Below are 22,091 nucleotides of genomic sequence, written 5' to 3'. Positions count from 1 at the left end.
CCGCCGTTCTGCACTTAAATGATCGCGCGGCCACCTCCGCTTTAGTCTTCGATGAGGATTTGAAGGAAGTGTTCTTGAGGATAGGTCACGGATTAGGGGATTAAAATGGAAGGATAGTTTGGAATGAAATTTTGTGTAGCGGGATTGGGCTAGGTCAGAGACAAATGGTATGTTTAAATCGGAATGGATAGTATGGTTGGAGACATAGAAAGGAGCGTTGAGGATGGTTCTCAGGATTTTGGATTGTAGGGTTTGAAGACGGTTAAGGTTGGATCGTTTAGCAGTACCGTAAAATTCAATTCCGTATGTCCATATTGGGGCTATCAGGGCAGTGTAGAGTCTCTTTTTGTTCAGTAAAGTAAGTTTAGAGCGTTTGTCAAGTAGTCGTTTCAACATTTTGTACCTGAAGTTGCAGTCAGTTCGTTTGAGTCTAGTATGAGGGTTCCACGTTAGTCGTTTGTCTAGATGTAGGCCAAGGTATCGTACTTGGTTCGCAGGGGGGATAGGAATGTTATTCAGGTAAAGAGAAGGGAGTATTTTTTTGTTTAGGGTGAAGACTACATGTTTAGATTTGGGTTCATTTACCTTAATCCTCCACTGCCGAAGCCAGGGTTCGAGGATGTGAAGATGGGATTGCAGGGTTCGTGTTGCCACGATAGGATCTATGTTTGGAGAAAGGATTGCCGTGTCATCGGCATAGAGAGTTAATAAAAATGTAAAAATATTATATTGTCAACAGTATATAATTTTTGAAAACTGCATAACTTTATACAAAATTCGTTATAATACAATTACTATAACTATGCTGTAAAAAATGCTTCACAGCCCTAAAGAAGACCTAGTCCCTAGGGCGAAAGCTTGGCAAAAACAATAAAAAAATCATAACTGAAATTGTCAATATTCTTTCTTTCCTTCTAGCAGAATTCAGTTCACTAAACAGAGGCTTGTCAGTTACTAGAAGAGCATAACTGTTAGTAAACAGTCGATTAAACAGTGTTCATGGAAACTTATCTAGGTATCACTGTAAATAGGAGGTCGACATTCACACAATACATTAGCGATTAATGTGAAAAAAGGCGAACCCACTGATTGTCAAACTGTTACGATTCTCAGGTAGACGGTCAACATGGAGGTTATAAAACAGTCGAAACAATTTAAAAATATCAAATCACAAAAACTTCGAGAAAAAGGAAGTAGAAGAAAATAGTTCGACACGTCACACAGGATGTTATACCGCTAGAAGATATGTACTTATTCGTATAATAATAATAAATTAGAAGTTACTGCTGCATATTCTCGGGGTATTTTTAGTGGTCATTTTTCCTGGATTTCACTAAGTTTGATGAATAACAATAAGTATATGAGTTGAAACAAACGGGCTCTCTTGTGGCTGTTACAATGTATTGTTTGAATTTGTAAAAAGAACTGTATTTATAAGGAGCGTAGATTTTGTTGTAACTATAGTGTACAACATCTAAGCTTACCTATGAATTTAAATTTCCATTTATATCATCGTAAATCATGTATGACCTTGAGTTATTTTTACTCTGTAGGTTCAAGAGAGTATATTTGACTCTTTTTTTTTCTAAACATTAGTTAACTTGAAAACAGTATTGACTTCCAGGATAGGAAAGCTTCTTGTTATGGCCCACAAAAGGTAACCATCAACTCATCCACTCAAGATGGTCCAGTATAAAATACGTACAAAGATGAACAAAGAGCTGCACATTTTACATCTTAAATTAATAAATGATATGTTTACTCCATAGTTAAAGAGTATCGCTCGAAATATAGGCCAATATTTTCACTAAGTCCAAGAATTTGTTGTAATGACCAATATCTTCAAATATTTCTTTTTCACCTCTCTATTTGCAAAAAATAAAAAATCTGAAGTAAAAAGAATTCCTGAAGTAGAATAGACCAAGATAGAAAAAGAAAATGCAATATTTCAGCCTTCTTTAACTAGTGGCGCAAAATTGCCCTTAATTTTAGATAAAACGCAGGCGTTTTTTAAGAAAATCGAACCTTTCTTAAGCGAATACAAGCATAGATTAAATCGTTAAAAGTATTCGTAATAAGGAACTTTAAAACAGTGAAAAGTACGTTCGAGAATGAAGAAAAATAATAATAACCTATTCGATGTTTTGTCGAGACTTTGTCTTTAAAAAAAAAAAAATTAAGAAATATTTAATGTGAATCATTTACTACAAAAATAATGCGCTGCAATATACCAGTTTTTATTGTCTCTAACGATACCAGTTAGGTCCGAAATATTGTTACTACTATTACCGCATGTGCTAAATAACATTCGCAATTGAATTTAAACAGAAAATATTCACTTTGAGGTACCCTACGGTTAAAAAAAAGGTGTTTTTTACAATTTGGTCTGTAAGTGAAATGGGAGTAAAGTGAAGTAATGCCTATTTTTTGAGGCGTAAGTCACACCAGAGTTTTGTAAGAGTTTACCAAAAAGAAATACCGAAATAACTAAAGCGCAATATGGTATGCTTACTCTATGCGTGGTACTTGAGCCGGAAAAATCTATTTTCTTCTTTGTAACATAAAATATAAAATTTTTCTTTTAACTTTTAATAATTTAAAAATTTAACCAAGAAATTTATTAGTTCCGTTAGCCTGAAATAAGAGCAACCATCGACTTTTAGTAAGGCATAATGTAGGGAATGCTCTAAATTTGTAGGCATAAGTTTAATAACTTCTGTTTATGCTTAAATTTCATCAAATTTCTGTATTTTATCAAAACAAAAGATGTTTATCACAGCAGATTATTTAAGACTATGTAAATTGAACTTTAATCAGAAACTATCTCATTCAACGCGATTATAAAACAAATCTGACGTGATCAATCTTAACTTAACAATGTTCTTGATACATGTAGAACGTTACCCTACATGAGTTAAGTTTCAGTTCATAAAATCACGAAACAATATTATTGTTAGCTTCCGTTCTGATTTACACTGTTTTTCCCACATAACCAAGCTCTAAACGTTAAAAAAAATCGTACCGAGCTGAGCATAAAAAAACAAAATTTGGGTTAAAACTTGATGCGAACGCAATACTTTTAATTTTAAAGAGTTGGTTTTTAATTAAATAAAAATATTTGCTAATCAAAACTGCAACGACTGCAAGAAGCCAAACACGTCAAAGCCTTGGGAGTGTTTAAATCAGGTGTTCTTTATTTTTAATTAACTGAAATTTATTTTCTTATATAATACTACGAAACACTTAGACATAATATTTAATTTATAGTTTAGTATCTATAAAAGTGTACTGGATACATTAGTATTTAAAATATATGCAAATAATATGTTTGCACTGTCATTGTAATGTCACATCATACTTGGCTGTATTAATTTAATCTAATAGTTATTAAATTACTTTTGGATATTATTAATATTATTATTAAGATTCGGACAATCAGTTATTAATTATTTGGACATTCCGACATCATTTTAAATTTTGTAAGGAGCGGGCGTTGGACTAGTGGTTATGAACGTGCCTTTACGCGGACACGTGCCTCGGAGATCCCCAGTTCGCATCCCGCTTACTGTTTATTTGTAAGAAAAAAAAATGTTTATTGTAAAGTAATGTGCTTCTGTCCGTGTCCGCGATACCTAATTTTCTTTAATAATTTTGAGAGTTACTCAGACAAAGTCCACTTCTACAGACAGTGCATCCGATTCTGTGACCTAGGTAATATTGGTATTAGCTATTAAGACAGGAATTCGAACGAAAGTGCTTACCAAATCTCGTCTTTCTTCTTCCTAGAGATGTGTGGCGTCCCAGTATTCTTTCATATCTATTAATACTCGAGGCTGAGTTTTTCTACAATTATCTTTTGACAACCCCCAGAAATAGTGGATGATGTCTTGGACTCAATATCTAATAGAAGCTCGCGAAACCACAAATCTCAAAGTAAGAAATTACAACGGTTTGGGGCCTAAATCCGAATTTATTACTTTACTGTTTTTCTTTTAATCCTGGCGATTTTATCATTTCCGATTTCCTCAAATTTTATTTGGAGTTACTCTCCGAACTATAGGAAAAACATTAGCAATAGTTAATCCTGTTTATTAATCATTTGTTCGCAAAAAAAAAACATCAAAAATTGGGGAGGATTTTTAGGAAACTTGATAAGTTAAGCTTTTTCTTGGAGTGCTCCTCCTCTGCAACCTAGGTAAATATCAAGTAATGTTTAAATCATTCCAAAAATTTAAAATTTATGTTAAATCTCACCGGAATTCCGATTTTAAAAGAATAGAAGAATACATTTTATGGTTTTTTTAGGAATTTTAAAATTGAAACCATATACAGCACGATTGATAGTAAATTAAAATATTAGCAACCACATCCAGTTACAATCTGGCGTGATTTATGGTTAAAAAGAAAGGCTAAAAACCACTTAACCCGTCCCCCAAAACACTAATTTCTCAGTAAAATTCAAAGAAAAAAGAAAATTTATCATTTTCTAATGATAAAACTTATAATTTATCAGTGAGTAATGTCCAATAAAATTTAAAAAGACTTATTAAAATTAACGATATTTCAAGGTGGATTTAGGTGGGGTGTGAACAAACAATATTACAAAACCAAAAATACTCTGTAAACTAGAAGTTGGTATTCCATCATCTCCTCAATAATGAAGTTTCAGGTCCACTCAATTGCAACTCAAAAAACTCCAGGGAATAATTCAGTCCGCAGCCGTCGAAACTCCGACTTATAAGTCAGTTGCAAAATGACAACTTTAAACACAGCAAACTAAAGTCTATTCGCACAAATTTCAAGCTAGACACCCAAGTAACCAATCTCCCTGTAATAATTGGTGCCTTAGAAAGCTGGCCTAATAGCTTCAGTGCAAGAAATAAGCTGCGAAACTTGTAGATCTTTACTTATTTTAACGAAAATGCTTATCTATTTTGTATCCAATTCTTAAGAGTTGATCGGAATGATTTTTAAAAATTAGGCGAGTGTGAAACTATTTGCATTGAACTCTCCATTTGCAAGTAGTTAACGTTTGTCGATTCAATTAAGTATTTACCTGAATCAAGAGTCACTAAAATATGTAAAGTAATCGCCTATTTTTTTTTTTTTTTTGTAGGCAGGACTAAAACGTCCAACTACCAATAAGGTGTCGTGGACCTGGGGCGGAAGCTCATACTTTACTATAAACAATTTTTACCTAACAAATGCAAATGTAGTCATACGCGGAGGGATTCGAAATGGGGATCTCCAGCTTACAAAGCTTTTGACCACTAGACCAACACTCCGGGCCGCTCCTAGTTACAAGACAAGCTCCTAGTTACGACTAAGACTTCGTAAGAAAAGAGTTGGTAAAGTATAGAATCGTTTGTATTACCTGCTCTGGATCGAAATGCTCGACTAGCTACTCGTAGGAGATGAGGTCCTAATTTAGCAGAGATAATTTCTTTTACACGACATGAATCGAAATCCTCTGGGCATGCACTTTGATGCAATACTAGTAAGCATCAACAAAAATTTTTTGTTACATTACCCAAGTCAGTAAAACCCATTCGAATACATTGGAATATTTAAGGCCAAACATTCCAGGAGTATGTAAAATATGTTTTGGTTAGTATGTAGGTCGATGATGTCACACCACCACTGTGTTTATCAAGTAATTCGGCCGACCTCGAAGCCCTGTTGTGTGTGGATGACCAGTTATCAACAAGGCAGTGTTCTCTTAAGTGGCAAGTTAAATCACCTGATGTAAGGCTACGTTTAGTAATTTTTCTAGCAATAATTAAGAATAAAAGTTTAGACTAGAAGTTATTTTTGTGTTTCTCAAATCTAGATGCATTTGAATATTTGTATGAACAAAAAAAGATTCTACCATAAAAAGCCTTTCACTCATTAAAAATAAAAAAACAGCAATGAACTCTTGAAGTAAATATTTATTTTTCATAAAATCAACTTCATTTCTTTTCTTTTTTGCTAAAGATTATTATTGCCACTTTTTAGTTGAATTTTTTTAGTTTTGAAATTTTATTTATTTTAAAGTTGGCAATACAAGATATATATATATATTCTGGCCGAAGTAACCTTCCCCATCCGGGCCCCAGCCAACCAGAAATGAGCAGCCAGTGGAACTTTCGCTGGTGCTCATTCCCGTTACACAGACCCTACGTCTCAGTGCAATGAACTTAAAGTCCCTTTTTCACTCACTTCTCTTACCGTCTCTGTTCCGTCTTATGTTTTTTTTTTTATTTTTTTAACTTAATTCTATCATTCTATCTTTCTTTATCATTCCTGTCCGTTTTAGTTGTTTCTCATTTTACTAGATTTTTTTTTCTCGTTGTCTCTCACCAAGTTCTACACTCCAATAGATTTTTTTTACCTTTTTAAATCTTGAAACATTCTGGTATTTTGGGTCTTCATTATTGTTAAACACATAACATATACGAGATGCTCTTTGTAATTCCAAATGTGCAGGTAAATATTAATTAATTTAATAAAAACCCAAAAAGATTTATTGTTCTAATTTAGTTATTGAAATTAAAGAACTTTAAAATATAAATAAACAGGATAGAAAATAACTTTAATCACTACTAAATGCTATAAAATTGAAAACCTTACTTGGGATAAAACACCCAAGTTAAAAAAAACAAACTTTAAATTATAATTAACATAAATCTAAAGACAACTGTTTTTAAACTCATTAAATTTAAGAGATTAAAATAATAATTCGAAGCAAATCGTTCATATTTAAATTAATCAAACAACTAAAATAAATAAATAATTAAACCGGCTTATACTATTCATTATTAAGAATATAATAAAGTCTAAAAACAAATTTTAATCAGATATTATGTATATTTCATTCCAAAAAGTTTGTATAAATGTTTATGAAAAAACGTGCTTTTTAGTAGAGAAATTATTTAGAAAAATACTATCAAGGTTGAATATTGTGAAACCCTGAAGTAACCCACTCTCACGAGCGCATATATATGTATGTATATAATACATAATAGTAGTAAATTAATAATTAGTATTTTATTTTTCGCATAACAGTGTATCAATCACTTTTTTTTAATATTCCTTCCATAAAGTATAATTTTTTATGAAATAATTTTTAATGCTTAGTCAGTGTGAACATAAAAACTAATTCTAACCTTTTCTTATGTAAATTAGGTTTGCCTTCTAAATAATGTTTTTAATATATAATTTAAAATATATTTAAAAAAATCTAACGGTATTTTTCAGTTTACCTTTCTTTAACGGCAGCCTTTGCAGTCAGTGGCGTTCCCACAATGTGGTTCTCCATTTTTCTCAATTTGTAACTATTTTATACACATGGATATTCCTTCCTTAAGTTTTCCATTTAGCACGTATAACAACAACAACAACAAAAATAATAGTTTTAATTTAAAAACAACAACAACAACTTGTGGTTCGCACTAACAAGTATACCAAAAAAAACTATATAAATACCGGAAAATATTTTTTCGGTGGGGACCAACCGTAAGGGGGAAGGGAAATGGTAAAAATTTTCTTTAAAAAAAAAAAAAAAAAAGGGAAAAATTATATCCGAGTCCCTAAAACACCGGACACCTGTGTGATTTTACCTCTCTGTTAGACCAGGTACGAACTGTGTAAAGGTGAGGTGCGCAAAATATGATGCGCAGTAGGTATTTAGGTATAGTAACCTATTAGGTGGGGATGGATGTTGAGGACAGGTAAAGTAGGGGAGAGACAGTTTGGTTTTTGTTCTTCAGCGCATGATTCTCTTCACTCTCTCTTTGTACTCCTCTACAAAGTCTTCAACATTAAAGAGGTTATCTCAGCACAGCCATTTAGAGAGAAAGAGAATGTGTGTATGTGTGTGTGTGTGTGTGTGGCAGAACAGTATCTCATGGCTCTTTGTATCAAAAAGTGTTGAGAGTATAGAGAAAAGAGAACGACGATGAGCTACCAATTCACATACAGTGTTGACATGTAGGTAAAGAAAATTTTTAAGGGCAACACTGTGCACAGACATTATCTTTCCTTTTCTTATTATAAATGTATATACATATATAACATATTATACAAGTATAAACTAAATTAATTTATTATGATAATGAGAACATCACTAAAAATTTACCGGCAACGAGAAAAAGAATGTTGTAGTTAGAGAATAATTTTTATCAGAGTAAAAATTTTGAACTTTTTGAGCAAATTAAAAACAAGATGAATAAACAGATTTAAACACCAACAATCTGAGGCTAGCTTGCGTTAATTGTTCTCCTCGGACAGCGTTTCCCAACCTTTTTTGGCTCGCGTACCACTTGGTAGAACATCATGCTAAACTGTACCACTTCGTAAAAATGATTGTATTTTGTGATATTTGTTATTCCGAATGTGTTATTTTATTATTATTATCTTTAATTGTATAGAGATTTTCTGTTACAAAAGGAGTTCAAGTTCATGTTCACTTTGTAAAGTGTAAAATCTTAGTTTTAAAACTTTTTTTAAATAATTAAAAATTGCGTACATATTTTGCTCTTCAAGATTATTAATTAATTTACAAAGTTCTTCTTTAGGATTATTATATTTGTGCCCAAATCTTATAAATTAATATCTTTTAAGTATTCAACTACCTGTAAGTACCAATTAAATTAATGTTGTTTGGATAGAGCTTACTCATTGCAATCAGTCTCTTTAAGCAGATTTCTTCATAGTTACCATTTAAGTTAAAGAAAACTTAATTGAATTATCATGTGACAGAACTTGAATGGTAACTATGAAGAAATCTGCTTAAAGAGACTTAAAGAGATCTTTTATTGATAATGATGTAGCTTTTCCTGAATTTTCTTTATAGAAGGGGTTTGAAATCCAATTATCATTTCTGTTTTCGGGTTTTGGAAAATACTCCATAAAAGACAATTTTAATCCTGTTAAATGTGCTTTATATTCTCTCGATTTTCTCGTATACCTTGAGATAGACTAACCTTATTACGGTACATATTAACAACTTTACTGTAAATTAATTTATTAATTAAAATAATTTTTATGATGCACCTCAATCTCTACTGAGGTGTTAAATACATTTTAACTCATAACTCATTGCCTAAAACAATTTCCAAATTATTTAAATAAAAGCTTTGGATTGATAAACGAACGAAGTTTTAAAAAAATCGAAAGAAGAATTATAAAAATTAAAAAACTTAAAAAAGAAATATTCACTAAATAATAAAGTGACACCGGCGGCTATCGGTTGGAAAATTTTCACAAAACTTTGAATTTTAGCAAAAAAAAAAAATTAATAATTAATTATTACATATTAATTAAAAAAATAATACGTAAGACACGGAACCATATACTCCAAAATGGTAATTAAGAATAAAGTCGTCTACCCACTTCCGTATTCAGAATTACCCTTTAAATTTGCCAGACAAAATGTTTAGACAAATGTTGCAGACAACACGAGAGAAAAATAAGTTTAAAGAAGGCGCCAATGCCCTCAGTAGTCGATGCGCTGTTAAAAATCCGTTAAATAAAGCACTACTTCCGGAAGATGAATTTTATACACTAAGTTACAGGAAGGTTCCCTGGTTAAGATTTAATAAAGATAATATTCCAGCTTCCTACATATACAGCTTGCCAGGTTAGCTAGGAGGTTATCAACTGCTCTCTGTTTCTGAGGAGGCACCTTTGAAGGCACAGTACATGCTGCACAAGTTGCGTAAAGTGCATTATTTGATAAATTAAGGAATAAGTTTAATCCTTTACATGAAAGATATTGATCACTTAAATATGTGGCAGGAGGTTTCCAATTTTTTTGGTAATTAAACGCAACTCTCCCAAAATTATCAATAAAGCATTAAACTTTCTTGTTTGTAACAGATGTAAAATTATTTTTTTAGCCCTTTTGTCCATGCTTTGAACATCTAAAGCTCTTAACATTTGATTATTGCTTAGAAAATCACTCGGAAAACTACTTATTTCCCGATATTAAGAAAAATACTAGCTTTACAGCCTTGGCAATATTTTCAGTAGAAAGGGGATGAAAAAATACATAAAAATGACCTATCACGTGCTCTTCTTTCTCTTTGATAACAAGTTAAAAAAGTTGAAATATGATTAATAAATATTAGATTTTGAAATGGCCTAGTACCTTTAATTTTAAAGATATCGAATTGCAGTTTCCGGTTTCTTTCATAACTTTTTATACTCTTTAAAACCGTGTATATGAAAATAGGGGTCCTCTGCAAACCCTTACTTTTGGACTAAAATCAAGCAGGAATCTAAAATCAAGTCATATATTCTGAAACTAGAGGTGACGGGCAACAAATTTTTCCTCTACCATTTTTTGCTAAGATTAACCGTTTAAGCATGAAATGCATTTGAGCCGTCTTAAAATGAAAACCCTGAATATTATGTATATTACGTACTTATATTTTCTAAAAATAACTTTTTGGAAATCAGGGTACGTAAAAAGAGATATTTCCGGAGAAAAGTGTCCAAAAGTTTTTCTCGATCGCAATACTTCCGCTCACCTAACGTTGTGCTAGAGCTATTGACATTAAAGTTCATCACCTTTAGATGAGGCAGAAGGATGTAGTGCTAAAAGTGAGGAGGCATAAAGCGGGCAAGGTAAAAAAGATGCTAGAATGCTACATTCTATTGGAAGGCCACTATTTCCAGGGGTTAGTATAATTAGAATCTTCAGCATCATAATTGAATGTGAGGGATTCAAAGCGGTACACGGACGGCTCCAGAACCGTGGAAGGGGTGGGAGCGGGAGTGCGAAGCCGAAATGCAGGTTTTCGGTTAGCCTAGGAAAACTGGCTACGGTTTTTCAGACTGAGCTACCTGCAATTAGGTTCTGTGCTGCCGATTTTGTTGGACGAGGAATAACTAATTCTAAGGTCGTGATTTTCTCGGACAGCCAGGCGGTTCTGCAAGCTATCAGTTCGTACCAGGTCAATTCAAGACTCGCATGGGACTGTCTGGCTGCCCTGAAGGAAATTAGAGACCAAAATAAGGTCTATTTAGTCTGGGTACCTGGTCATTCAGGACATACGGGAAACGAAGCGGCAGATTTATTGGCCAGGGAAGGCTCTGCGGGACACTTCGTTGGCCCGGAGCCCTATTTTGGGATCTCCAAGTGTCTTAAGACTGTGGCCATTAATTATGGGTGCAGACTAGGTCTCAGGAATGGTGGCTTGCCACCACAGGGCAGAGACAGCCGAAAGAGTTCATAACGGGTTATTCGCCAAGGCAGTCTGCAGAATTAATCCGTCAAGGGCGTGGGGCTATAAGGATGATTGTAGGCCTATTAACTGGTCACTGCAGGCTCAGAAAACACATGCATCGCATGGGCCTGGCAGATGGTAGCCTCTGTAGGTTCTGTCAGGAAGAGGAGGAAACGGCACTGCACGTGTTGTGTCAGTGAGAGGGGCTTGTCTGGCTAAGGATGTTACTTCTCGGGGAGGAAAAACCAAGGCCTGTAAGCTTTACCCAAGAGTCGCTCTCCAGAATTAAGAGTCTGATTAAACGGACGGGTCTGGAGGGCGAGCTCCGTAGAGTGGGGGAGCCACAATAGATACAAAGGGGTTGCAGTGGCGTAGGCTTTAAGGGCCGCCCTACTAGAATCTTATCTTATCTTCATTATTGAAGGTACGGGTCCCAAACTTGAATAACCTCCAAAAATCTAATGTCTAAAGTAAAAGAAGTTGAAATATAACATTGAAGGAGATGTACAAGAAAAAGGGATCTGAATCGAATAAAAATGAAGTTCTGAAAACAAAAAATGGGCATGAAGAAAAGAATTGATCAGAAGATAGTGGAAAGGAAGCTGAGATGGTAAGGGCATGTACGTTGAATGACCCCCAAACCAATAGCCCGAGAAAGTAAGGAATTGTCCCTCCCCTCATTGAAGAAGAAGAAGAGGAAAACCTGCGCGTCTATGGGAGGAGGAAATCCAGGAGGAGATGATGGCCAGACACTTAAGTGACAGAGTTTGGAGTGACAGGAGGTTATTGAGACCGTAAATGTAAGTGAGAAAGTCTTGCATTTTCCACCTTAAAGAATTGCAGTTTATCCTGATAAACCTTTATTTTTTGTAGGGTTCTTATCGACCACAGATTTTTAATAAAATAGGAGAAAATATTACAGTTGAACTGGCGGGTTTTAGAAAAGACTTCTGGACAACAAATGCCCTGTCCACTATAAATCAATTGATGGAAAATGCTAAGGAACCCAACTTTGTACATTTTGCTTACGGATTTGTGGCTTTCGACAGCCTGAAACATAAAATTACATATTCATTACAGTAATCAGTAGGCGTACAGAAGTTTAACAAAAAATGGAATAGCCTAATTCGATCTGAAAATTAACAAGATATTATCAAGAAAGCCCAAATTAAGAATGTTATCTTGTAGGAAAGAAATAATGGTTTAGATTTAAATCAAACTTTAAAAAAATATTTTAAAGAAACGTTGTAGACCTCCAAGAATAGAAATGATTTAGATAATTAAGGAAATGATGGCCCTGTTTTCGATTAAACCTCAATAAAAACATTAAATCGATTCTGTAAAGAGGTGTTGATCGCTAAGGTACAAAGGGTGCGAATCGAATTTGGTTTCAGCTTCCGGCTTTTTTGTTATTTTGAATATTTTTTTACTTACATACGACACGAAAATTTACAAATTAAAAAAAAAAGAAGATTTTTTTGGTTCAGAAAGCAATATTTCAGGTTAAAATTTGAAAAGGAATATTTAACATGATCGTTATACTTATTAACTTTTTATATCTAGTAAGAAAAACTCTCAAGATATTCAGTGTCATGTGGGGAAATCGAGTAAAGAGAACTGGGCAGGCTAGCCAAATCGGAGTCTAACTATCTCTCATCAATCCCACACCAGCTGTTTGCGTGTTCTTTGGCGTATGTGTGTCAGGTTTCCCAGGGCTGGAAGTCTTAAGGGCATTCATGGTTAGAGAGCTGTGGACTGTCGACAGTCCAAGAAGTTAACTAAAGGCCAGTCCGAAGACGATTATGAGATGTTTTTGGATAAATCACGGAAACATCACTTAGAACAGTTGGTTGGCTTTTCCTTTGGCCATTGTGCTATAAGGAGATCTCTCATAATGCGGCTCATGTCCCATTCCCTTCGGGTAGAGTTTGTGAAGCGGAAAAGAAAATACCCATCAATCTTAGAGTAGTCGCTCGAATTGTTCAGACAGCTGTGACTCTTAGGTGGCACAGGCCAGAGAGGGGGGGACTTTCATCCTAGATGAGTTGTTACATCTCTTTGGGGTAGCTACAAAAGAGGGGCTTTGGGTAGCGTAGGTTTTCTCTACCCGCTGACGACTAGCAATTACAAAAGAAAGTTCAAAAAATTACTTTAACGGGCCCTGGGTGCTTCAAATTCTTATATTTACAGTATTTTTTTTTTTTAATCTTTTAATTGCAACAAACAAATGTGATATAATATCACAATGTCAGGAGAAGGCACCCAGTGGTAACAGTCCATTAACGTGCTCTTGCTATACTGCTCTTATGAGGAGAATAGGTAGCGGGGCCATCTTCACTTCAATCTCCTTAGAGGATTACCTGGTAATGTGAAAGAAGATAGGTGTTCTATGATAGGGTTATGATGAGCTGCGGTAGTGGAATGAAATACAGTACAAATTTAAATTCAAAAATTTCACTATAACATTTAATTAAAGTGAAAATAAAAGTAATCGCTTTTTCCTAGGCTGGGCTTAACGTCTAGTACCAAATTGCAATATTTAATTTTAATATAATGAAAATAAAAAAATATTTAAGAAGTACGAAGTGTGGCTATTAAATAACGAGACTACTGCTGTAAACTATTTTATTTTAAATTTATACATATTTAGTTATTATCACCTTCAATATACACCCCTCCCCTATCCCTACAACGCTCCATGCGAATTCACCATTGTTCGAAACAGTGCTGGAAGTCTTTTTCTGTGAGCTCCTGCATGACACCTGCCGTTTTTACTTTCATAGCTTCAACGGACTGAAATCGTATCCCTTTTAATGAAGATTTGACTTTGGGGAACAGATAAAAGTCACATGGGGCCAGGTCAGGCGAATAAGGCGGATGGCTTAAAACTGGGATGTTGTACTTGGCCAGAAACGTCAGTCAATGCAGTGTGAGCCGGCGCGTTGTCTTGATGGAGAACCCAAGACCTGTTCTTCCACAAATCGGGCCGTTTTTCCTTACTCTTTCACGGAGTTATGCAAGCACCTCACGGTAGTAATGTTGATTAATTATAATCGATATTTTCATCCGTTTTGGACGTGGAAGGGCGATCCGGGTGGTCATCATCTCCGACGGCTTCTCGGCCATCTTGGAAACGCTTGAACCACTCAAAAACTCGCGCACTTGATTAACATTCATCGCCATAAACTTCTTTTAATTAAAGATAAGTTTCAGTAGCGGTTTTATCAAGTTTCATGTGAAATTTCACGACAATTCGTTACTCTACTACATGTGTAGTATCATGTTTTCGGCAAAACGAAACTAACATCTCTTACACAAACGACGGTTCCGGTCAGACAGATTTCTCTACAAACACGTGAGGCGCTGCAATCGAAAGAGAAGGCTTTACGCTACACAGCTGTCGGTCGTTAGGATTTGGCGCATGCATAGTTCTTCTGTAGCAGTATTAGTCTCGTTATTAAATAGCCACACCTCAAATAATAAGATAGACTAAACCATAAGTACGCTAGCAAGGACAAAATATGTCGGTCAAACAGAACAGAAGTCCCAGTTTTTTTCTATTTTCTAGAAAACGGCTCCCAAGCAATTTCTTGGCGTAAAAAATCTGAGAAGGATGAATGGTCAGGACCTCTACAGTACTAACCAATAACGATTTTACCAGCTTGGTGGAAGCCGAGCGAATTATACGTGGCAAAAACCCTTAACAGGTAAAACAAACATTTCAGTTAGAAAAAATGTGCTTGTTGTAAAACAAATAAATTAAGCGTACACATCAAATTTTATGTTTGTACAGTTGTAGTTATTCAAAAAAATAATTCAAACAAGTTTTATGAAGGGCAACCCATAGTCAAAATGATATTAGAAACTATATAATTTTTATTTAAATATTTAAATTCTAAAAATGGATATGAAATTTCAAAATATAGGTCATAATGGCTACGGGTTATTTTACTTTTATTTTATTTTTTATTATTTAAGGCGCGCCAACATCTAAGGATATTGGCGCCCAGAGCTTTTTCCAGTTCACTACCCGCCTCCGGATAGTATTCTCTTGTTACAGACAACACTGTCCCTTGAGCTGGTAAGAAGCTCCTAGAAAGAGAAAATCTAAAGGCCAAGCAGCCAGGATTTCGAACCCAGGATTTCTGCGTGGGAATCCAATACCCTAACCGTATAGCTAAACCTTTCCCTCGACGTGTTATTAATGATCCAAAAAATTATGTTCTTTCATTCTTGTTAAAGATTAACTAACAAGATTCATGGTTACATGAGCTAAGGTTCGTTTAAAATATTTAAGAGGTATACTACTGCATGAATTACTCATTTTCATTGTCTAATTAATAGTGTTTCTTTCTTCATTCAATTTAATTTAAAAAAAAAAAAAATGCCCAACGGACATTACGAAACAAGAAGTATAAACGTTATTTAAAGGTTTAAATATAGACAAATTGATCGAATATCCAAATTCCAACAAACCAGACATGTAGTGCAGTTCAAGAGATGAGGCTATTACTAAAAAGTTAACCATCGATCAGTTCAACGGGACACGAAGAGTAGGGGAGCGGTGCAGCTAGTGATGCCAGGAATGTGCTAAACACTGGTAACTGGACAGTAGCCTTATAGATCTGACAGGTGGGACACCATAAGCATGAAGCTAGAATTCAACAATGTTTAGTTAAACCATGGATCTATGTGAATTCCAGCGATACTTTAAAATTCCTAAATACAATATTGATGTAAATAAATATCTAAGAATAAATTTAAATACTTAACTTTTTCAATGATTAGAATATTTATTGGCAATAGCCAGAGATTTCTTTTTGTTTTTTTAAAGACAAATTTTCGTAATGTATTATATATCCAGATTTGTGTCGACTATGCTCAATTTCTAAAATGTAAACGATCTTAAAACTACCTCTTTACTCGAAACAAAAGTATAAACAAATATCCATCACTTCACCACGCTGCAGTATTGCTCAGTACTGAAACAGCCTCATACCAGAAAACATAGTTGCTAGGCCCTGTAATTTGTTTATTATTTATTTTATTTTATCTATTTTATTTATTGTTTATTCAATCCAGAAATGTAGATTTCTTTCGCTTTATTCTCTCGTTCTATTCGTGCATGACCTTTAATAATGTAATTAATAATAATTAATAATTGATTAATACATAATATTCCTATCGTTTACCGTCATTTTTGTTTATATAGCATTTTATTTCTACGTTTTGTTCAATCGATTCTGAAGCCACACAGTGCTAGAGACGTTTCTTCCACTCCTCATAGCAGTGCTCGAACTCCGATACTGGAATAGCCCTCAGCTGAAGTCGGTTACAGCCGTTTGAATGTTTTCGACTGTCTCAAAATCAGTTCCCTCGAGGTGATTTTTCAACTTCGGGAAGAGAAAAAAGTCACAAGGACTCAAGTCAGGCGAATAAGGAGGCTGAGGAGCCACAGGAATGTTTTTACTGGCCAAAAACTCGTTTATTGAAATTGCTGTGTAAGGCTGGAAACATAGTGGAGCGGCGAGCAAAGCGGCGATGATAGCGAAGAGCGAAGCGGCAAAAACAAAAACTAGAAATAGATAGAGTTGCTCTATCTTCGCTTTGCTCGCCACTATGCGCGGCCCCATATGTTAACTTCTGTTTGATTTCGCCGCTTTGCTCTTCGCTATCATCGCCGCTTTGCTTGCCGCTCCACTATGTTTCCAGCCTAACAAGGAGCATTATCGTGATGCAAAACACCCACTTGATCTTTATGTTTGGTCTCACACGAATGACCATTTTTCGAAGTTTCGTCCACAAAGAGTTTCTACCTCAAGGTCAAACGGTCAATCAACACTTTTACCGAGAGGTTCTTGAAAAACTTCGAAAAAGGGTCATTCGTGTGAGACTAAACATCAAGAACAAGTGGGTGTTGCATCACGATAATGCTCCTTGTCACACAGCAATTTCAATAAACGAGTTTTTGGCCAGTAAAAACATTTCTGCGGCTCCTCAGCCTCTTTATTCGCCTGACTTGAGCTCTTGTGACTTTTTTCTCTTCCCGAAGTTGAAAAATCACCTCAAGGGAACTCATTTTGGGACAGTAGAAAACATTCAAACGGCTGTAACCGACTTCAGCTGAAGGCTATTCCAGTATCGGAGTTCGAGCACTGCTATGAGGAGTGGAAGAAACGTCTCCAGCGCTGAGTGGCTTCAGAAGGAAGTTATTTTGTAGGTGACAATATAGAATTGTAATTCTTTTTGAATACAAAAATTTAAAAAAATCAGTCTCATTACTTAATTTACAGACCTCGTAGATCTTAAGGAGGGATGCAGTTAATTTCTTCTCTAAAGAGCTCTTATATTATATATTGTAGGATTATGACCTGCAAAAAATTTATGAGTAAGATATTTGTAGCCAAAAGGCTTAGTTGGCGGATACCACTGGAACTGTGTCTGTCCAGGACGGCTCCAAGACTAACGTAATTGGCAGTAGAATTACCAGACTATATTGACCCATCTTAAGTTCCCACCGATATATTTAAGAGTGTGAAATCCAAGTTGGAGGAACAATAGATCACTGGAAGTGCGTTTGCCCAGAATAGATTTTAGTGTAATGTAATGGTAAAAAGAATCATCATTAAATTGGTTTCATTAGACTTAACTTACGTTACGCGTGCCAATTCGATTTGAAATGTAGCAAGAGAACAATGGTTCCAGTGTATTCTGGGAAAGCTGTGACTTCTTACAAATTGGAATCAAAATAATATCTACGATTCTGAAGAAATCTTTACCGTACAAAATTGAAGAAAACCTTGAAAATGTGGTCGTGTGAGTCCTTGAATCCAGAATTTTTGTAAAAAAGCTACTCCATCCGGTTAAAGGCGTTTTCGTTGATTCTTTATAGTTCGGCTTATTAGCAGTGAGAGAGTATTTGCAGAAATACCATTTGGCTAAATTCTTTGGATTCGCAATTTGATGATTGTGAATTAATCTAGTCAACAACTCACCAATTAAATCTACAGAATTGCCCTGCCTGTTTAAAAGTAGAGGACTATAATCGCAATTATATCGTTCCTTACATTCGAGCTTCAGTACCTTATTCTTGCCGAACGATGTAATATCTGAATTTACGTGCATTTCAGAACCTTATTTTTAAATCGCTAGGCGACGATATCGTGATTTACTAAAGTCCTTCACATGTAGAATGAGCAAATTCATAGTAAGTATTAAATAACGTAGAAATACTTCAAGGGCAGAGAGCACAAATATCTAGAGAATTAGTGGTTAATGTTTAATACAACCTAACGACTCTTAACATAATACATTAAGACGTCTCCTAAAACTAAAACTACCACAGAACCAGTAACATCGATGGTTTTATTGTTTTTTTTTTAATTTAAGCCGCGTCCATAGGGCCTACTAACTACTTGATCTGTCAACATATACAGAGAAGTTTCAAAAAAGGTGTACCGTACTTAAAGGATTACTTATTAAATTTTTGTCAGAATGGCATTAATTTAAATTACATGCGCCTAAGCGCAACTCGACTGCGCAGAGTAGTGGGGATATTTCGATTATAGTCTGGAAATTTACCAATAACATAAACACAAAAGGTAAAAGTTTTTCAATTGCGCCGAGTCTACAAAAATTGACGAAACGCGTGAGCAGTTTACAACCTTTGATCAAAATCGTCTTTTTAGACCTGGAGCAAATTTTAGTTTTAGAAGAAATGAAGTGCAAAATTTCCATCTAATCATCAATTTCTGTTACAAGTGCTAAACGTGTGACCATATAATGAAGAACATTGTACAAAATGGTAATTTTAAAAATTTGACCACATGGAACTTAAAACGTGTGGTTTTTGTTCGTGTGTATACAGTCCGGTTAAATGAAAAATTCAAGACAAAACTATAAAATAAATAGATCCCCTACCAGAAAAATTAATGCAACTAACCTATAACCCAGTCATATTTAAATTTCAATGAACACATTACCAATTCAAATAAGTTTCTTTGCCAAGTGCACTGAAATTGTCCCACCTCGTACTGTATTAATTCTCAATTTTATGCATAAAATTCTACTTACCTCGGTTTTATTTTCCTTAGGCGAGTAAGGAAGTAAGTCATCGTAGTGTTCTTCACATATTTTATTTTTATGTCATTTTAGTCACAATACGCCACAAAATGTAGCCACAACAGGTGCAACAGGTGGTTTCTTAGTTTTCAGGTTAAAGTTTAGCATTGCACCAGGTTATAATTTGCAACCTCCTTAAGCAATTATATTTTGCTGACAAAGCTGTCATTGCAAAAAGTACCGAGAATTCGTTGTTATAAATTGTTGATTGCCTGGGAGGTCTAAAGAACTGTACCCCCTTTATTTTATACAAGAATCGTCTGAAAGTTCTAATAATATAAGTAAGCCGATAGTTATCGAATACCTTAAGCAAAAATAAGTAAAGGTGAGCAAATTTATAGTAGTTGTTTGAAGGTAATCTCACATATGAATGTTATAGAACTTGATGTTTACTTCTTTTTTTGTTTTTAATTTCAACACCATTCATTGGTGCTTGGAGCTAACCGGATTGTGCTTTTTGTTCCAAACATCATTGTGCGTCACCTGACTCAGCTGTTGGGAAGCCAATTTTTGTCATTGACTTCGGTTATTATCGCCGTTCCTTTCATGTTATTCATTAGTTTAATAGGAACTCATTAATTTTCAAAATAGTACAATAGTAAAAACTTAAGTATAAGCTTAGTAAAAACTAATATCATTATTGAGATTTAGAATAGCTGCCGTTTACTAATTAGGAAAGCTAAAAATGATAACTATTGGAAGAACTTGCTAAATGGTTACAGTTTGTTCTCAATTGTCACGCACAAGTTTGTGTTCCTCAACTGATATAACGTTTGTGCGTTTGTTGGCGACAAAGTTATGACCACAAAACCTCAATTGAAACATTTGTTATGGTCGTGAGCGTTTTCAGAATCGAATCTGTTGAGAGACAGGTTTCTTGAGAGATACATTGTCTCAGAGCCAACAAAAACACTCAAGCTGTTTGCTTAAATTTGAGTTTGTTGAGAGTCTACTCTCTGAAGAAGACTGCTAACCATTTCCTAAGCAGCGCATTGTAAAGTAGAGGCAAGCCGGAGTCAGAACTGCCCAAGCTTGTGGTTTAAATTAAATAATTATATTGGGCGCTATGGTGTCCGAGCGGTTAGAAGCAGTCCTACAAAACCAAGAAGTTTACAATGGTACTGGGCCCGATTCCTTTTCTAGGCCTCGAATTTTATTTAATAGTTTTATGAGAATGTAACAGTAATGTATTTTAGCTAGTCGTCTCGTTAGTTGGACGCAAAGCCCGCATGAAAAAACTTTTCAAATAATTTTGAGAGGACTTTGCAATTGTTGCCAGGAAGATGAAGAAATGAATGCAATGATGTCTAGGAATCTAATCCATGAAAGTAATCCTTGAGGAGGATGCGATGAACAAAGTTACAAGCTTACTTACATTTGGTGTACTGTGTATAAAAGCAAAAATAATTCTAAGTTAATCCCCAAGCGTATTCAAATTTGAAAAAGGCATCAAACCATCAAGCGTTTTCAATACAATATCAAAACAGAGAAGTCTCATTTAACTTATTTCAGATACTTTTTGGTGGACCTAATTACAGAGGCTTTACCATTATGTCATCATTTCAGCTCTCTTCTGGATTGTAACGACCTGAGGAGGAAGTTTACATTGCTACTTTCATGTACTAGTTTTGCTCCAGAGGAAACCTCGTTTTTGGCAGGCGTCCGACACCTTGTCCTCAAGTATCAATCTTGTTAGCAATTTAGCTTGCTTGACCTTACCCAAGGTTTAGATGGATAAACGACATTTCGGTAGGCCTACATCAGCAGGAAAATCTCGGTTATTTTTCCAGTTGGTAGATAATTGGTAGTCATTGTACTTTAGCTTAATTGCTGCAGAAAATGTTTGAAATATACGTACACATCTGACACAGCACCCGTTAAGTGCTGTGGTGTACTTTAATTGTATGGCATAAACGCAGCTACATGTAAACACGGAACTTAACAACATTGTTTAGCAGATGCCTCTACAATTCGCTCTGTTGCCACTGCTAACTTAATATGTTATTAAAAAACCTTTTGTATTGACGAGGATGAGAGCAATATACTTACATTTCTAATGGATATACAGACTCAAATAAAACTGTCTAAAATGTAAATTTACAATATAACTACGGTAACTTCAGATTGAATCATGTAAAGAAGGAAGAAAAAATATTCGCAAAACATTTGATCACACCTAGTTTTGTTATTCGGAAATAAAATACAAAAAAGCTGAATTTGTAATTAATTAATTTTAGCATTAAACGACGAGATCATCTAACTAATCAGCAAACAAAGAATATATGTATTAGAAAAAAATATTTTTTTAGGTAACCCAAAGTAGTCTCTTACATAATTTATCCAGTCAATTGATGCATTTGTGATAACTAATTTTTCGGACTCACTTTACATTTCTTTCCCTTACCATATCTAAATAATTAGCGAACTGACCTTGATATCGTGTTAGAAGGCTCATTAATTTTAATAGATTGAGATACTGGCAGTTACTTGTAATTTGAATTGCCGATTTCAACTTCTTTTGAATGGTAATTTTGTACAGAACGTTATTTAATATACTCACAAATCCATGGAGCAAGCAGTATGGGATAGCCAACTCGATACCCTAACCATAAACCCTATTGAATACGGCTGGGACATCCCCTTCTATGCAATTGTTAAAGGAAAGTTCAAATAGAATTTATATCTTCCTATTGTGTAGATTTTGGAAGTAACTGTACTAATGCCAAATTTAAAAACGATTCAAATAAGAACCCTTCA

The 22,091-nt window shown here is 34.7% G+C and overlaps 1 protein-coding gene and 2 long non-coding RNA genes across 5 annotated transcripts in view; 2 read left to right on the top strand and 1 right to left on the bottom strand.

Moving 5' to 3' along the window:
• Positions 1-19,426, bottom strand: part of LOC141455845 (RNA-binding protein fusilli-like) — a 142,226-nt gene extending 122,800 nt beyond the window's left edge. Inside the window, exon 1 of one of the 3 annotated variants that reach the window (XM_074131283.1) lies at positions 19,287-19,426. In XM_074131283.1, the coding sequence (XP_073987384.1) occupies positions 19,287-19,327 (41 nt within the window). In that variant the 5' untranslated portion in view covers positions 19,328-19,426. Of the gene's footprint in view, positions 1-7,244; positions 7,621-19,286 lie in introns of those variants that run through there. The other 2 variants (XM_074131282.1, XM_074131284.1) reach the window with 2 other exon arrangements.
• On the top strand, positions 6,074-16,490 carry LOC141455848 (uncharacterized). Its single transcript, XR_012459488.1, has 3 exons — positions 6,074-6,468; positions 14,782-14,920; positions 15,274-16,490. It is a non-coding gene; the product is annotated as an uncharacterized lncRNA (long non-coding RNA).
• Positions 19,427-19,523: 97 nt separating the features above from the next.
• On the top strand, positions 19,524-21,507 carry LOC141455847 (uncharacterized). The gene is made up of 2 exons (XR_012459487.1): positions 19,524-19,659; positions 20,614-21,507. It is a non-coding gene; the product is annotated as an uncharacterized lncRNA (long non-coding RNA).
• The last annotated feature ends 584 nt before the right edge of the window (positions 21,508-22,091 follow it).

Source organism: Rhodnius prolixus, unplaced genomic scaffold (genome assembly GCF_049639745.1).
Source record: "Rhodnius prolixus isolate KJV_2025 unplaced genomic scaffold, Rpr scaffold_4, whole genome shotgun sequence".
In the NCBI taxonomy this organism is placed as follows: Eukaryota; Metazoa; Arthropoda; class Insecta; order Hemiptera; family Reduviidae; genus Rhodnius; species Rhodnius prolixus.
Note: the sequence above shows the minus strand (reverse complement) of the source record. Positions and strands in the feature narration are given on the sequence as shown.